This window comes from Sander vitreus, chromosome 1 (assembly GCF_031162955.1).
Source record: "Sander vitreus isolate 19-12246 chromosome 1, sanVit1, whole genome shotgun sequence".
Lineage (NCBI taxonomy): Eukaryota > Metazoa > Chordata > Actinopteri > Perciformes > Percidae > Sander > Sander vitreus.
In genome coordinates, this window is record NC_135855.1 from 22,118,134 (window position 1) to 22,134,877 (window position 16,744).

At 40.1% G+C, this 16,744-nt stretch overlaps 1 protein-coding gene across 2 annotated transcripts in view; it reads right to left on the bottom strand.

The window, feature by feature from the left end:
• The window catches only part of dennd5a (DENN/MADD domain containing 5A), a 39,326-nt gene that overhangs the window by 9,795 nt on the left and 12,787 nt on the right, over positions 1–16,744 (bottom strand). For both annotated transcript variants that reach the window (XM_078248127.1, XM_078248135.1), the window contains exons 4-15: positions 15,812–16,496; positions 11,673–11,860; positions 10,549–10,860; positions 8,658–8,873; positions 8,321–8,555; positions 6,616–6,766; positions 6,367–6,460; positions 4,302–4,433; positions 3,134–3,286; positions 2,798–2,885; positions 2,621–2,708; positions 137–265 (exon numbers count right to left, since the gene is read on the bottom strand). In XM_078248127.1, coding sequence (XP_078104253.1) covers positions 137–265; positions 2,621–2,708; positions 2,798–2,885; positions 3,134–3,286; positions 4,302–4,433; positions 6,367–6,460; positions 6,616–6,766; positions 8,321–8,555; positions 8,658–8,873; positions 10,549–10,860; positions 11,673–11,860; positions 15,812–16,496 — 2,471 coding nt within the window. The remainder of the gene's footprint in view (positions 1–136; positions 266–2,620; positions 2,709–2,797; positions 2,886–3,133; positions 3,287–4,301; positions 4,434–6,366; positions 6,461–6,615; positions 6,767–8,320; positions 8,556–8,657; positions 8,874–10,548; positions 10,861–11,672; positions 11,861–15,811; positions 16,497–16,744) is intronic.

Here is a 16,744-nt window from a genome sequence, read left to right on the forward strand (position 1 = left end):
CCACAAACACAGAAAGAAGGTCAGGATAAAAAAAAAAAGAGAAGAGGTGGTAAAAGAAACTCAGAGATCTTTAAAATGCCGTAGTAATTAACTAATACTGAAATTGTGACTGACAGCAGAATTTTGTTTAGCTCACTTTGTAAGCTCGTGCTCTGAAAGCAGCTGCTTCAGGTGTCTGGAGAGCAGCTTCTTCTCCATAGAGAGGCGAACCCAGGCTCTGGCCTTGCCCACATCTGTCTTGATCTCACTGATGTTCTGAATGTGTCTGCAAATAAAATGACAGATCGAGAGGTCAGAAGAGGTTCGGTGATCATACATAAACACAAAAGCAAAGATCATTTTCATCATGTGAAAATTAAAGTAGTAGACATCTTGTATCCAATATGTCGGTTTCAACATGACACTTTTATATATATATATATATATAATGCAAACACTGGGCCAATAAATATCATCTATTGATATCTATATAGACATTGCTTACAAACGATTAAGAAAAGCATGAAATGCAGAATGAAACCAGATAATATTGAATGCAGTTGATGCACATTTTCATGCAGTTTATGGTTTAGTGCTGACAGGCGCATATATGACTAATTGAAGTATTGAGAACTTGTTGCTGGCAAAATACATAAATCAAGTACTTTTATTTAGATCAGTTCTTTCATTAAGTCTCTCAGTGGAGCCACCATGGTGATATGAAAACATGTATAGATTGTAATACACAAGTCTGTGGTCTAAACAGATGACAAGCAAAATGTTTGGGGCTGCTATTAACAATTATTTTCATTATTTGTTTATGAATTGATAAATTCTGATGTTTGGTATTTTTGATTGATACATCTCACATAATCAATTACATAATTAATAAACAAATCATTTCAGCACTACAAATGTTATTCAAAAATGACCTGTAGATATATGTGAAATATCCATATTTTTTAAATCTTCATTTTCATCATGATTCTGACTTTCCCAAACATTACCCACCCCGAGTCAAAGAAACAGCTCAGTGTGCCTCTGTAGAGGCCTTTATAACCACAGACGAAGTTTAATGTCATCGCTCCGAGCCACCTTTGAGCCTTGGATGTCCAGACACATTCCCTTCCACTCCACCTGTGCCATAAGCCTCGTCTGCTAAGAGCTCCTCATGTCTCCTACCCTACCTTCCATCCCCCTCCCTGTCTCCACCCTCACACCAAGTAACCCAGTTTTCTCCGCCCGTTATCTCCGTGGCAACAGGGGAAAACGTCTACTATAATGCACTATTATTGTAACATCTTACCTAGAAAACACAGGGTAATGCAAATGAGTTGCCATCATCTCTAATAACCTTAAACATTTGAGCAATTGTAATATTAACTCATCATTTTTAGTTAAAAAAAGATTGTACTGCCTGTTAAGAAAATATGATACATTATTAAAAGTCACCAACGGAGTCTGATGGTTGATTCTGTGACAGTGTGTGTTAACGATCATGGCTACAGAAGTATGAGTGTGGAGGAGTAGAGATGAGTGTTTGTGCCCTGAGCTGACCCCTCCTCTCTTTCTCAGCCAGACTGGGGGGGGGGGTCTGGTAATTAGGGTGGAAGTAACGTGCTGTTACACTCTGCGCCTCCAAGCCCTGACTCCTCAACTCTGGCTGGTTATGGTACATTACATTACGACAGTGATGGCCGACACACAGTCACACAGCCACACAGCCACACACGCACGCATACACACACACACACACACACACACACACACACACACACACACACACACACACACACACACACACACACACACACACACACACACACACGCAGGTGTGCTGCGAGAGCACAGGGTCATTGAAAGGCTTAGTGATTTATGCATAATTCCACTCATTTCCAGTCACATATCTTACTGTCTATTATAATAAAGGAAAAAAGTGACCCCCAAAAAAGGGAACCAAGCTTTTTCTGTAACGGCACCGCTACTATGGAAAGACCTGTGCTAAATCCGTGTCTTCATTTAAGTTATTTTTTTTTAATCTGGCAAACATGCATGCCCTTTGTAATTGCTGATTTCGAGTAAGTAAATATTATTGTAAGATATCGAGTTCATAATACGTATAATATTGAATTTACTTGGATGCAACAGTAAACAGAAAAAGTGCCATTATAACTAATAAACTGTGAAGCATCACATTTATCAAGTAATACTATAAGGGCTATAAAGAAGCTCTTGTTTATCAGAGACATGGGATCTCAAAAATGTTTTAGTCACTGAACCAAAACAGACACAAACCCTCAATTTAATTGCTTCTTATGTGAGAGGAGAATTCAACCTGTTGTTGATTCAATTGCCTCCTCTGAATGTGTTGAGACACAAGTGTAAGAATGCAGCCCATTATAAAAAAAACAGTCGGGTTTAATTCATGATTTAATTGGGATAACTTAAATTATTACTCATTATCATGGGAACATCTACGTAGGTATTGTTTGACAGTCTACCACAAGGGGGACCTCTAAGTCCAACTTACTTTCTTCTGATAGTGACCAGCCACTAATACTTTTGTAAACTAGCTTTGGGTAAACTGGATGAAACTCAAGCAATTCATCCATTCATAACCCTAACCTCCATTCCTCCTCACCTCATGTCCTGGATCAGGGAGACTTTAAGAGGGGGCATGGCTGATCCACCACCATCAGATTTGCGTCTTTCGGTGTCATGAATGAAACCTGGTGTGGAAAAAAATAAATAGTGTAATTGCAACAAGAGTCACTAATTTGTTAAATAGTATTGTTCATCAGCTGATTTCAGCCTTTACCTGGAGGTCCCAAACCACCTGGAGTTGCATTTTTCTTCTCTTTGCTCTCCTGATAGTGCAGCAGGTGGGACCACAATGCAGATTTACCCTGAAAACATATACTGGTGTCATTATTTGCGCTGAGAACACACTGTATGTCCACCAGCTGTAGAGGATCGGTTTTGTAAAAAAAAAAAAAAAGTGTAACATTTTTAGTGTTTGTTGTGATTGTTGTTGATGTGTTTTTTAATACTCAGGGAGTACCAATGTAATTTTCGTTGTAATACTGTCAGACAGTGGTGCAATGACAATAAAGCCTCTTATGTCTTATGTGAAATGGTGACTGTGTTTCCTGACCTGTTTGACCTGCAGCCCGTGGCTCCAGATCCTCTCCAGCAGGTCACAGAGGCTCGCTATCAGAGTATTCTCCTCAACACCGGTGATGCTGACCTCTCCGTGACCCAACTCCACGGCCTCCCGACCCATCTTTTCTACCAGCATACGCTTGGTCTGCAGGGAAAATAAAAAATGTTGCACTAATAATATTAATGGTCTCACACACACACACACACACACACACACACACACACACACACACACACACACACACACACACACACACACACACACACACACACACACACACACACACTGTTGTTCTGCTGACTGAGACATCAAACAAATAATACTGGATTTTTATTTTTTGTTTGCCAATTTCAGACTAGCAAATCCTGATATTATTTTTTGTGCAGTAGGAAAACTAACTTATAAACAGAAGACTAATCTATATTAACACAAAGCCTTAATTTGGTTTTGCAATGTTTTCCTGTTTTATTGTTATTTCAGTGAATCATCCTCATTATAATCTCTACTGTTGCTAAAAAGGATAACATATAACCTTAATTGGAAGTTGCTTTGGATAAAAGTGTCAGCTAAATTACATCTAATGTAATATAAGCCTCAACACTTGTGAACACTTAAAAATGATTAATAATCGAAAACTAAATGCAAACATTAGCAAGTTGGATCATAACTCCAGATGACAGAGATTTTCTGCTAACAGTATTCCAATGCGGTACTCATTCTGAATTACTTTGTGTAAGTCTTTAAACATGTAAAAATTTAATGGATCTTTTTTCAACTGAAATAATGCAGCAGAGATCACAGCTAACTGATCAACTGCAGCACAGGCAGTCATACATGGGGCAGTGGTGGGACCGGGAGGTTGCTGGTTCGATCCCCAGACCGACAGGATAAAATCTGGGTGGGGAAAGTGAAAGAGCAGCGCTTGTCCCTCCCTCATTACCACCACTGAGGTGCCCTTGAGCAAGGCCCTTAACCCCAACTGCTCCAATGGAGCTGCTCAGTTGCCAGCAGATCAGACTGTGGTTGTACTGGCAGCTTCGAGGTATGAATGTGTAACTTTGTGAATGTAACAGGTCGTCGTTAAAATGACAATTTGTTCTCAATCAATGGATCTGCATAAATAAAGGTTAAAAAAAAAAATATATATATATACACGAACCTTGTTCCTGCACTCCTTTAGCAGTCCTTCGACAAATTTCCAGTTAGTCTGAGCGATGACAGAAGGTGACAGGTTGGACAGTTTGGGCTGTCTGATGGTCGTGCCCAGGTTCCTGGCTTCCTGGATGTACTTCTAGTAAAAAACAAGAGAGAGTTCAGTCAGCTAACCACGAAAGGAAACCGAGAAACAGTCTGTCAGAGAAATTAACTTAGCTTCCTGGTGGACTCACCACCATCATTAGTGACTGTTACTACAGAGGGAGAAGGAATGCAGTTTGTGTGGTGTCACTTTACATTTACAGACTACTATACTGTACTATTACTGTGATAAACATCCAGACTTCAGCCTTCAGATATTGAAGCAGTACCCCATATAAGCAGTGAAACTCACAAAAATGAAATAGTGAAAAATATAACATAATCAAAAAAGAACTGAATTGAAAGATTAGCTTTTAGAATTTTGACTTGTTTTGTTTCTTTAAAAACACACTTGATTTAATAAAAGAACAAATATTAGGAGCTTCAGTTGACACTAACACATGTTCTTTACTTTGAAATCAAAGTGTGACTGGTTAATAAAAGGTCATGCTAGCATGACACTGTGCAGGTTTATTTATATACAAGAGATGCAAACCAGAAAACTAAGAGGACTCACTCCATATCAGGTCATTGACTGAAACATGTTACTGTTTTTTTACCTTTGCTTCATTTATCTTGCTTGTATTGTCTTGTTAGGCACTTTGTAACATTTGTTATGAAAAGTGCTATATAAATAAATGTATTATTATTATTTTTATTATTCAATGTACAGTTATTGTACAACAGCTAAATGTTCAGAAAAGTGTAAACAGTGACTAATAAATACAACAGTGATGAACATTTGAAATATTTATCAAATCAAGTCTATTACAATAAAATGACTCAGGTCTAAAACAAAACATGTTAATAATTCAGAAACAAAATTATAATTATTTTTAGATTATTAGAAATTATATTATACTGATGGCATCATTTCGTTTTTATGAGTTCCCAAACATGACGTGATCTAGAAAGTGACATACATCATCAGATACAGCTCAGCTGCTGCTAAGCTAAGCTAAGATAAGATACTATATAAATATAGATAATTTATTGATCCCCAGCGGGGAAATTCGGTTGTTACAGCAGCACAACAGAAACAACATTGAAATACAAATAAGTATAGAGAGTAACAGAAATAAAGAATAAGTGGTACATAAACTAAAATTGAATAAAATACAAAATAGAAACTATAAACTATACAGAGCATTGGAGACTGATGACATGATACATTAAATGGTGCTGATAAAGTGACTGTGGTGTGATTAATAGCAGCAGAGTCTTAATATAATAGAATGGGTCAATGTAACATATTAACATAATATAGTATAATATGGTACATTATGAAATATTGAGTGAAATTTAGACATAGTATAAGGTGCTGTAGTGTAATAATATAGTATAGAATAACACAATATAATATATAGTATAGTACGACAACATAACAGTATAAAGTAGAAGTATAGTATTGTGCAGCAATATAACAGAATATAGTAGAACTTAGTGTAAGATATAATGTAATATGTCATATAATACAGCAATATAATGCAGAATAGTATATCAATATAATGGTGGTGAAGGTAGCAGAGGGAAGGGAAAGACCACATGGGTGGACAGGTTCATGTGGCCCCAGTGCGAAACCTAAAGGCCTTACAAACTACCAACACATACCACGTCCACAGTCACCGACTTTAGACAGGGCTTGAAGGACTGCGAGAGCCAGTAGTAGTCAAGAAACAGCAGGAGCTGCAGCTCCGGAAACAAACATTCTACATGCTGAGAGTAATGTGAGTGTGAGTGCAAGAGAGGCGGAGAAAAGAGACAGTGACCAGAAGTGTGAGAGGAGGGTGGGAGAGCAGACAAGATGGTGAGAGCGAAGTCAAAATAAAGCAAACAGGTCATGCAAAACGAACAAAGACAACGGAGCTCAGGTAGTCAATCTGTATGAATATGAGCTGAGAGAAGAGAACACTGTGGTGACCCCTCACCTCTCTCTGGTCGTTGTCTAAGTAAAGGTGCTCCGCGTGCTGCTTCTGTCGATCCCTCCTCCTCCACTGGGCGGGAGCGCTCCTCTTGGCCCACCTGTAACACAAAACAACACACCTTTCATCAACTTTATAGAGAAACATCGCAAAACAGCTGTCAAGCTTAGATTTAATATAGATGTCAAAGGTTAATTTATGATAAATACAAATTACAGTAAAAATTTTGATATGAGAGTATTGTGAAATACTCACTTGTTGCTGGTGGGCCCAGTGGAGAGCACATCAGACTGCAGTCGGGGGAAGAAGCCCTGCTCGTAGCGTCCCTGGCCAATCTTCATGTCCAGCAGGTGGGGGTGCAGGGCGGTGTGGTCGATCTTTACCACTCTCATCTCGATGGCTTTCTCTGCGGAGGAGATGGATTAGGGGTGTCGGCAGTGAGATTAATTTTTATCATTTTGTTAATCTGCCCAAATCATTGTGCTTTCATTCTCAGGACTTGAGCTATTAGGTGTCCATGGTTTTGGGGCAAAATCTAAATATTAACAATTTACAATTCATGAGATTGTCTGGTTATCAATTCTGCACGTTGTCAGGCCAAATAACCTAAATATCCCATAGTCAGAAACTAAGTCATTTTCCTTTTTTTCATCTTCTCACCAATCCTCCGACTAAGATTCTCATATTTTCTGTAGCTAATTGTGTTAGGAATCTAGAATAACTATGACGAAGAATCACTAATTTCTCTTTAAGCAAATGACTGACAACAGATGAAAGAGAACAAGTTAAAATAGAAAAAGACATTTCCTCCCAAACACCCACAGAACCAAAAAGAAGTGACAGAATAAAGGCTCAGAGTAGATGTTTTCTTTTTCTTGAAAAGGAACAAGTTCAGAGTCATCCATGAATGCAGCTTTAGACGGTCATTTTCTGATGCCTGATTAACAACCCACCCACACGTGGGTTACGTAAACAAAAGCACCCATGAGTTTAGAGAAATACAGTAGACCTTAAATAGATAAACAGAAAATGTACAAAACATATGCACAATATGAAATATGTAGCACCAACAGGTACAGAACCCAAACATTGTCTGAAGCTGAGATTTACAGGTACAAAGCTTTGATTCCCTGAAAAGAATGTATTATTACCCATTCACCTGCATGCTGCAAGTTAGATCACCACCATAAAGATCAGTGATAGCGCTTTCAATTGCTGCAGTAAAATAATGTTTACCAAGCTTTGTAAAAAACTGTATGTAATGCATTAAGGATCTCCAAAGAAAGTCCATCCATCCCCTATGAGTGTACCTAACGTAATGCATTGCACACACATTCAGAAAGCTGCCACCCGGAGACAATTAAGGTAAAACGAGAGCAAATATTAAGAAGGTGAGTCTTGTCATTCTCGAGCCCAATGGCATGAGGTCCAGGAGTTTTTTTCATTACATTTTGTAAGCAGGTTGTCTGCAAACAAGACAGTAATTCAGCCAACAATTCAGCAAACAAGACAGTAATAAAGACAGCAAATCTCCAAGTCTGTCAGAAGTTCACACCTTCAAATTAACTTATAACCAAACTTAAATTAAAGGAATTTCATATGACATTTAAGGTCTTCTTTAAGGTCTTCACAAAACCAGCAAATTGTTTGGCTTTACACAGGGCCATAATTAAACATTACAGAAGTCTATTTTGTCTCAAGTTAAGATTCTATGGTGAAGCTATTCATTTTCAAACTAAAACCTGTGGCTTTATCAGTGCAAACCAACCACAGTCTTCCTCAGGCTGAGAGGTGTTTATCCTACGATAAAGACGGTCCAGAGACCTGAGGCACATTAATACGTTTGAGAACAACATTTGGTGCTGTGAAAGCAATCCTGTTGTGTTCAAAACTTTATTTTTTATTTTTCTGAAATCCACAAAGCCTTCAAGGATTTTCCGGCGTGATCTTTTCTCCTTACCTGCTTCTTCAATGGTTGTGCATTTCTGGTACATTGAGGTGCGCAGTGTGGGCGTGCGGACGTTTAGCATGCGAATCTTATCCACTCGGGAGTCAAACACCCTCAGCGTGTGCTCTTTCTCCTCATCATCATGACAGAGGATCTTACTATCGATGAAAGAGGCAAACATCTGCGTCTCCAAGAAACGTGACAGGAAGGGCAGGTAGGGCTCTGGCTGGTCAGACAGGAAGGAGGCCTGCACACGCAAATTAAAGGGCAGAAGTTAATGTCAGATACAATGGAAAAATAATACCCTTCACTATACTATGCTACCAACGAACTGTCTATAGCACTTTACCTTGTCAAAGTTCTGCATTTGGTCTCGATTGGTGAACCAAGACTCTTTGTCCTGGCTTGGCTGGATGACAAACACCTCGTAGTCTGCGAACATCTGGGTGAAGCGGTTGGCGAAGACCTCGCGCACATGGATGTTGAACTGGTGCATCTTTAGCTCCTCCTCATCACACTGAACCCGCATGTCCTTATTGCTGCTGGCATCCTCTCTCACCTCCAGCTGATGAACGCGAGCATCCATTACAAAGATAGAAAACAGGAAAAAGCATGTGAGAAAGAAGTCAGATGAAGAAAAGAAGCAGAACAGTGTTTTCATGTTATCGTATCTGACTGTTTTCACAGGCTGCTGATGAAGCAGCAGGGTTATGGGAAAGGAAGACATCTGTAACCCAAAGAAAACTGAAAAAAAGCATGTCAGTGGGTCAGCTGGACAGCTGCCAGCACTAGAGGGGCTCCAATAACACAGAGCACTACTACTGGATGCACGCATATCTGTAAACAAAGTCGCAATGCAATGACATGGCCCAATAATATATTCAATCATTTGATTTAGTTTCCATAAATCAAATTCAGCAGAGAGTTTAGATAAGAATACTTAGTGAGGTTGGACCTCCTAACTGGGACACTATACACAGACGATGAGCTAATCCGTTCATGGAAAGCTAATGCTAGCCACTAGTGCATAAGCTGATTAGGCTGCCCATACAGAGACTTTCTCTAATTAGCAGCTAATTCCCTGTCTATCAGTCTTCAGAGAGAGTATTTCACCATACTGTTGGTAAGACAATCAAACCAAATGAGCCTGCTTGTCATCATTCTAGACAGTGTAACACAGATGCCAAGTACATCTGTTGATGTCAGTGTCTATTGACGGTTTTTGTCATCTCGGCCATGAGAGATCGCCCAGCAGCATTACAAAGGCAACTACAGTTGATGTTTTGAACTGATGAAGTCTCTTGGATGGATAGCAAAACATATTCAAGACTCTTTAGGTTTGCTTACTGTGGGTGTTTACTACCTGTTCCATAAACATGATGCTCAATACACTGATGGGAGGACAGTTACTGAAGAATCTCTACAATATTATTAGATTATTAGATTGTATTATTTTGGAGAAAAATGTCAGTATACATACAGTATTAACTCCATAATTACTCAAATATGACGGGGATCAATGTACCTTAAGGATTAAATCCTTAACACATCTGTCTTCCATTTTTTAAAACACATTCTTTTATGAAAAACAACTTCTATTTTGTCCTTTTCTTTCTGTATTGACAAAACATGTATCAAGTCCACTGTGTGGATGCAGAAGGGCTCCCCCTTTTGTTCATCGTCCCTTACTGCTATAATGACAGTAATTACATTTAACTGATGCTTTTTCCAAAGATAGATATATCTCTCTCTCTCTCTCTCTGAGGTTGCAGGCCCCTGGAGCAACTACAGGTTGCTTGTTCAAGAACACATAGGTTGATGTATCACAGTGGGAATTGAACCCAGATCTCTCACACCAAAGGCATGTGTTATATCCACTGCACCAACACCACTTCTAATAATAACATAATGATAAAATATACCTTTATATCTTTTCAGTTCATGTAGTAATATTGATTATTAATACATCCCTACATTATTTATAAGCTGGCAAAATATAGTTGCATATTTAAGACATTAATTCCAGCTGAAAATGTATTTGCATTGCAATGTAGCTGCTGAATATAAGGATTAAAAAACTTTATTTGCAAGGCTAATTTTATATTTAATGCATTAATTATTAAAACTATTCAACTATAATTTTTAAAAGTTGTTTTTAAGATTGAGTTCCAGGTACAACCAGGTCTAATTATATATTTGTGCAGCCCATTTTTAAGTCATGAGATGACATAATTTCTCACCTTCGCCAGGCTGACCCCCGTCCTCTTGACCAGAGCCTGCAGTCTGGCGATAGTTTCATTCTCCCTCAGCAGGTAGGAGTTGAGAGGCGAGGCCAGGTTGCCGTTGCGCTTGTCAGAGACCATGTCAACTGATCGGAAGCCCCGGTACTTGGCCTGGCTGTCGCTGGAGTGAATATTTCCCTCTGGAGATACGCCAAACGACATGAGCACCTCTGAGATCTCCTGAATGAACTCTAGTTTGTTTGGGAACTGGGGCAACTCCTCTGGCAGTTCGATGAAGTGGTTGTCGATGTCCACAAAACACAAGTTAGCCTGTATGAAGACAAGGAATGAGATAATTATGCATGAAAAAACATGAAAAACAAATATATGAGCCTAATGCACAAAAAGCAGGCTTAACACTAACATTTTTCTCCTTTAAGTCATACTGTGTTAATGCTAACAAGCCTATTACACAGCCAACAAAGCCTATTTTCTTTTTTTATATCCCTTTAGATTTCACAGTTCATGTCTGACAGCACATTACACTTTCTACGCACATCTATCATGTAAAAAATGGGAAGCAAAAAGACTTGTTCCTTATGAGCAAACTGATGACATATCTTAAAAATGCGGCCACAAGAGGGATGAAAAGAAGAAAAACTCTCCACCATGGATTGTGTCAGCAGTACAACAAAGGCCTTACCTATGCAAAATGACAATACAAAACCTTGTTGGTTCTGTATATAAAATAAAATCTGTAAATAAAAACACTGACACAGATATAGTGTGCAGGTTTGTGAGCCCAAAGAAAAATAACAATAACAAAGGATTTATTCACTAAAATCCATTTTTTTTAAATTGTTTCTTATATTTTTGCAGCACAAGTTACTGCATTAACGGACAAAAGCAAGCACAAGTGCATAGAGATGAAGGTTTGATTTGCAATCTGTTTTAGAAGTGGGACAAATAGACGTGGGTGGATCTAAAGTACTTTTCACACCTCTCATATGAAAATCCTACAACAGTTAATTCAGCAGATTACTACCATTTCAAAAGTCAGCTTTGTAAAACATAAAATATTCAAATAAACCAAATGAAGAGAGTTTAAACTAGTATAGGAAGATGCTACGATATGTTTGTACCTCCTGTGGCAGCTCTAGCTTGGTGCGGTCATCCTGTCCGTTGGAGTGGAGGCCCATGAGATACGGCACAGGAGCGTCCAGGAAGTGAAGGAGGGAGGCGGGCAGAATGGGAACGTACACATGCTGCCACTGGAAGGGGAACATTAAGGCTGTGATGCTCTCTGCCACCGTCATCAGCCTCTGGTAATCTGTTTCACACATACATAAAAAAGAGAACAGTGGTGAAGGAAAGACTGTAACCATGTAAGAGATATATGCCAGATGTACAGTATATACAGTTCAGATTTCAGGGTTCATTTCCTGACATTATTACTTTAAAGCCTCAGTCATTGTAATGATTCTGAGAGAACACTTGTGCTCCAACATTTTCTCCAGATTGGTGGTTTCCGCAATATAATCATCAACATGATCACAAGCAAATGCCTGTTCAATGACGTGATAAGTGATAAAAAAAGAGTAGAGGATTAAAACCCACAGGGCAGAAATATGTTGCTGTACTGCTGATGATGGGCAGTCTTTATAACATCTTAAAATTACTCTAAACTATTAAAGTGCATTTTTGCACATTAAATTAAAGGAAAACAGGTTGCAGAACTCTTTCCCCATATTTTATTCCCCAGAAAGTTCTGGGCTACACTGCCTTTGCCTGATGAATGTTGTTTATTCCTCCAAAACACAGCATATTACAGAAGAGTTGTGCAACATGACTGTTTGTTATATGTAAATGGATTGTATTATCCACCAGCTCTTCTGTTTCCTGATAGAAATCACCTGCTGCAATATCACTGATTGTCTGAACAACATGATGGAAAGTTTAAAGCCACCAGCCAGTAGCAGTTTTCTGCCGTGTTTGATTCAAGATTCAGTATTAAGAGCACAGTGTGGACAAAGTGGACTAACATCACAAAAGGAAACACCCAACTACAGTGTTAACTCAGGTTGTCTTTATTATTCTCTGTTCTGTAAATGTGGGAGTGGAGATCAATGACGAACCTTAAAGTAATTAGCTGCAATAAGACACACAGGCTGTGTCGAAATTTAGGGAGTGGGTCTTCTAAAGTACGCATTTGTAGACCAAATATATGGTAGAAAGCTGATATGGTCTTTCCTATAATAAAGACTCCTGCAAATGTGTCAAGACATTTTTGAAATTCTTGACAGGCTGAACTCTCTGTGACATAGGTACTGTCAGCTGGCCCTCTGACTAACGTTAAATTCCTTTGTCATCACTCCACTCAGCAACGCTCCTTCGAGTTCAGGGTTGGTACTGAATACATGCAAATAAGTGTCCAGTTCTCCTCATCTGCATTCCGGCTCTATCCTGTTGACACCTACTGTACATTCAGCAGAAGCTCTGCCTCTCCTGTTATGGTGCCAAAATAAACACCATTTCTTCATTTGGTCATGTGCTGCTGGTCCATGAGAAAAGACTCTCACCCCAGCTTGGGCCTCCCCCTCACGCCCCCTTCTCAGCAGAATTCCTCTCCCAGAATGGGGACAAGAATACTAACATCACCCGTCTGCTCTAAAACTAGGCTACCATAACAAGAAACCACTTTAACTCAGGTCACAAAGGGTCAAGTACTGCTTCTTATATATAAAGATGCATGCCATAACATGAACATTTTTATAAATGTTCACATTGAGAACTGGTAGCAGTCTGGACTTGAAGTGATGCTTGAACTGTTTAGTTTACATACTGAGTGCAAAATGATGCCGAACAGCAGCCCAAAAATACACAGAAGTGCAGAAGTGAAACTGCTGCAGATCCTATTCTGTTCTTCTGATGTGTGCAAAATGTGTTCTGTGTTTGTTTAAACAGTCTCAGTTTGTAGCATGGTAATAGTCTGGATTAACGACAATTCATATACCGGATAATTACTAGAACATCCGGCGCCATGGGATGTTCCGCCGGATGTTTGAAAATGGCATTTAAAGATTTAAGAATATTTTTACGGCATTTTCCATCTAACTGGGTGGTTTTTGGGACAAAATGGCTGGGAATTTGCTATTGCTATATGCTATTTTAAATCAGTTACTAATTCTAGAGCTATTTTTAGCACATAACACACAGTTGCCTCTTTATTTGCAGAGCATCCCTCTCCTCCGTGTGTGTGTTTAAGTGAGGAGAGTCTTTTCAACCCCTCATTTCTTCTCAGTGGAAGATTGCCAGGGCTTAACTCTACACAACACTGTTCACACATTCTGCAGTGATCAGCCTCATGGGGGGGAGAGAAAAAGGCATGATGTCACTTCCAACCAATAATAATCATCCTGCATCATTGCCATCCTCCCTGTCTCTGGGTTGCCTAGCAACACCACAGCTTTCCTCCCTTAATAGATTTCCCCCCCGGCCCCTGGCGTTTTTTTAAACCATTTGCCTTCTCTTGCCATTGTAATGGATCCAATCACCACGCCTGACCCAGCATCCTCAATGCCTTCCTTGTTTCATTTTGGGACTGCCAAAGGTTGTTTTTTTTAAATCAAAAAGCTACTAATAAAATCAAATAAAATGAAGTAACTGAATAAGTAACTGCCAGTCAGACTCTTGCTTAACAGATGAATCACAAAGGATCACCAAAAAAGGCCTGCATAGTCTAGCAGCCCAAATGTGTGCATATAAGACGAACATCACACACAGACAAACATTTACATGAGTCCTGGTAGAAGAAGCTGCCTGTGATGGGTGAGGGGGACCAACATTTACACAGGTTGGTACTCACACTGCATCACTTTAATGGAAACACTCAACAGGTTATGTAATCTCTTGGATAATAGTTCCACCATACATATCAAACATCGGTCGTAGCTTAAGGCCATGGCTTTTCTTCCTACAACATCCATCCTGACATTTGAAATCCTAAAATGTCTGAAGTTGGCCATAGAGCTGGATTATAGAGAGACAATGCAGCAATGACACAAGGTGTAATATTTCCTTTTCAGTGCACTTGTTTTCTGTGTCTAGGATTGTGCGTGAAACAGACCATTAAAGTTATGTAGCACAAAGAGCTCAGCAGCCAAATAGTTTTGTTTTGGCCGCTGCCCCCATACTTTTCTGACGTCGGATTAGAAAGGGTTGTGTCCGACCAATTATGGTAACTTTCCGAAAAGGACAATCCCACATTCACACCCACTTCACGCAATGATTGGCCAGCTGTGTGGAGGGAAAAAACAGAGCCAGGGCTTAAACTTTTCTGTCAAGTGCACTTTTAAAAAATATTCTTGACACAACAATTTTTTTCACTTTTCATGTGAACAACGGAGTGCAAAATGTGCATTGTTATCCCCATGTTTAAACAATATTGCATCTCCCTCCTCTCTATGAAGACTGGCTTTTCACCCTGCATTCTATCTATAATGTAACAATAATTTTTGCAATTTTTCCATCCATCCAAAATGTATAAACATGGAGGAAAGCCTTAAAACTACACCAGCATGTAACAACCAGGTCCCCAGACAATATCAAGTCTCATGTCATGACACTGATATGTCTCCCAGCTGCAGACACATCTCTTGAGACTGCCTCTACTAAACAGGATAACATGACTTCTCACTTCTCAAAAAACAGCTGTTACAGATAATGCATGAGGTATCCTTGCTTCTAGCTCTTCAGAAAACATGTATAGGGGTTAATGAATTTTAATTTATACTCTTTATTGATCCCCAATGGGGAAATTATAATTTACACTCTGTTGTTGTTACACACATGCTCAGGTTCTTTTAAATGCACTAATGGAGAGATGTCAGAGTCAGTGGGCTGCGACTTCTGAACAGGCGCCCTGGGTGGTTCAGGGGGGGGGGGGGTTTGGTGCCTTGCTCAAGGGCACCTTGGCAGTGCGCAGGAGGGGAACTGGCACCTCTTCAGCTACCAGTCCACCTCTGTATTTTGGGACTTGAACCAGCAACCCTCTGGTTTCCAGCCCAACTCCCTAAGGACTGAGCTACTGCCACCCTAATTGTGTCCATAATACACAGGATTTCAATGTAAGCCTGACTACTTGTCTATTTGTTTTTTTAAATATGGTTGTTGTAACGTGAGCAAGATGCATTGGTACTTGAAATCAATGCACCCTAATGGGACAGGATGCTAAAGGTTACATGAAAACACTGAGTGTCACAGCAGCAGGACGATGACTTACGCTGTGAGTAGAGCAGTATCTGCATCTCGAGCAGGGCACAGGTGAAAAGCTGAAGAACGTTCTCCATCCCCAGCAGGTGAATCATTTCGCTGATGGAAAAGTCAAAGAGTGGCAGCTCACATGTGCTCGGCCTCTGGCATACCACAGGCCCGTACACGCCTGAGAACTTGAGGGAACGCCCAGAGGGTGGCAGGGGCACCTCATAGAGGATGTTATAGATGAAGCTCTCTAGTGGGAGGGGCGGGGGCTGGGGGGACGAGACAGCCTGGTGAAGCTGCTGCAACACCTTCCTGCAGGCCTGAGGGAAGGCCATGGGTGTGATCAGGCAGATACACTTTGACACGTACAGCGTGTCCCGACTGATGTCATACGAGTTGAAGCGCTGCAAGCGGGAGATGGCCGGTGCAGCGTGCAGCACAGGACGAGGCTGGGAGTGTTGGTGCCGCTGGTCCTCAGGTCCGGGTGGGGAGGTGGGAGTGTGCAAGATGTCATACTGCTCTGCATTGTGCATGTGGTAAAGAGTCTGCATGGCACTGCAGATCTGCTTACTGGTCACCTCCTCAAAGAAGGTGAGGGCAAAGCCGTAGGTCCGAGAGCCATCCTCTCTAGTGATGATAAAGGAGTGGAACTGAGGCTCAAGGGAATCAACCTGCGTCCTAAATGCCAGACCCTTTGGCATACAGAGCTGTGGGAAGACAGACAGAGAAGGTATCAGAGGGTTGAGGAAAAAGTGAGGGGACATCAGACTACATCAGAATCTGTTTATTTACTATACACTTTCTTTTTTAGGTGATTTAGGTGAGAAGATTGATACCACTCTCATGTCTGAGAAACAAGAAATGCATATTTCCCAAAATGCTAAACTATTCCTTCAATAATTCTTAGCCGACCAACAAAATTAGTTACTGATATTTTTTTTTTTATAAGTATTGC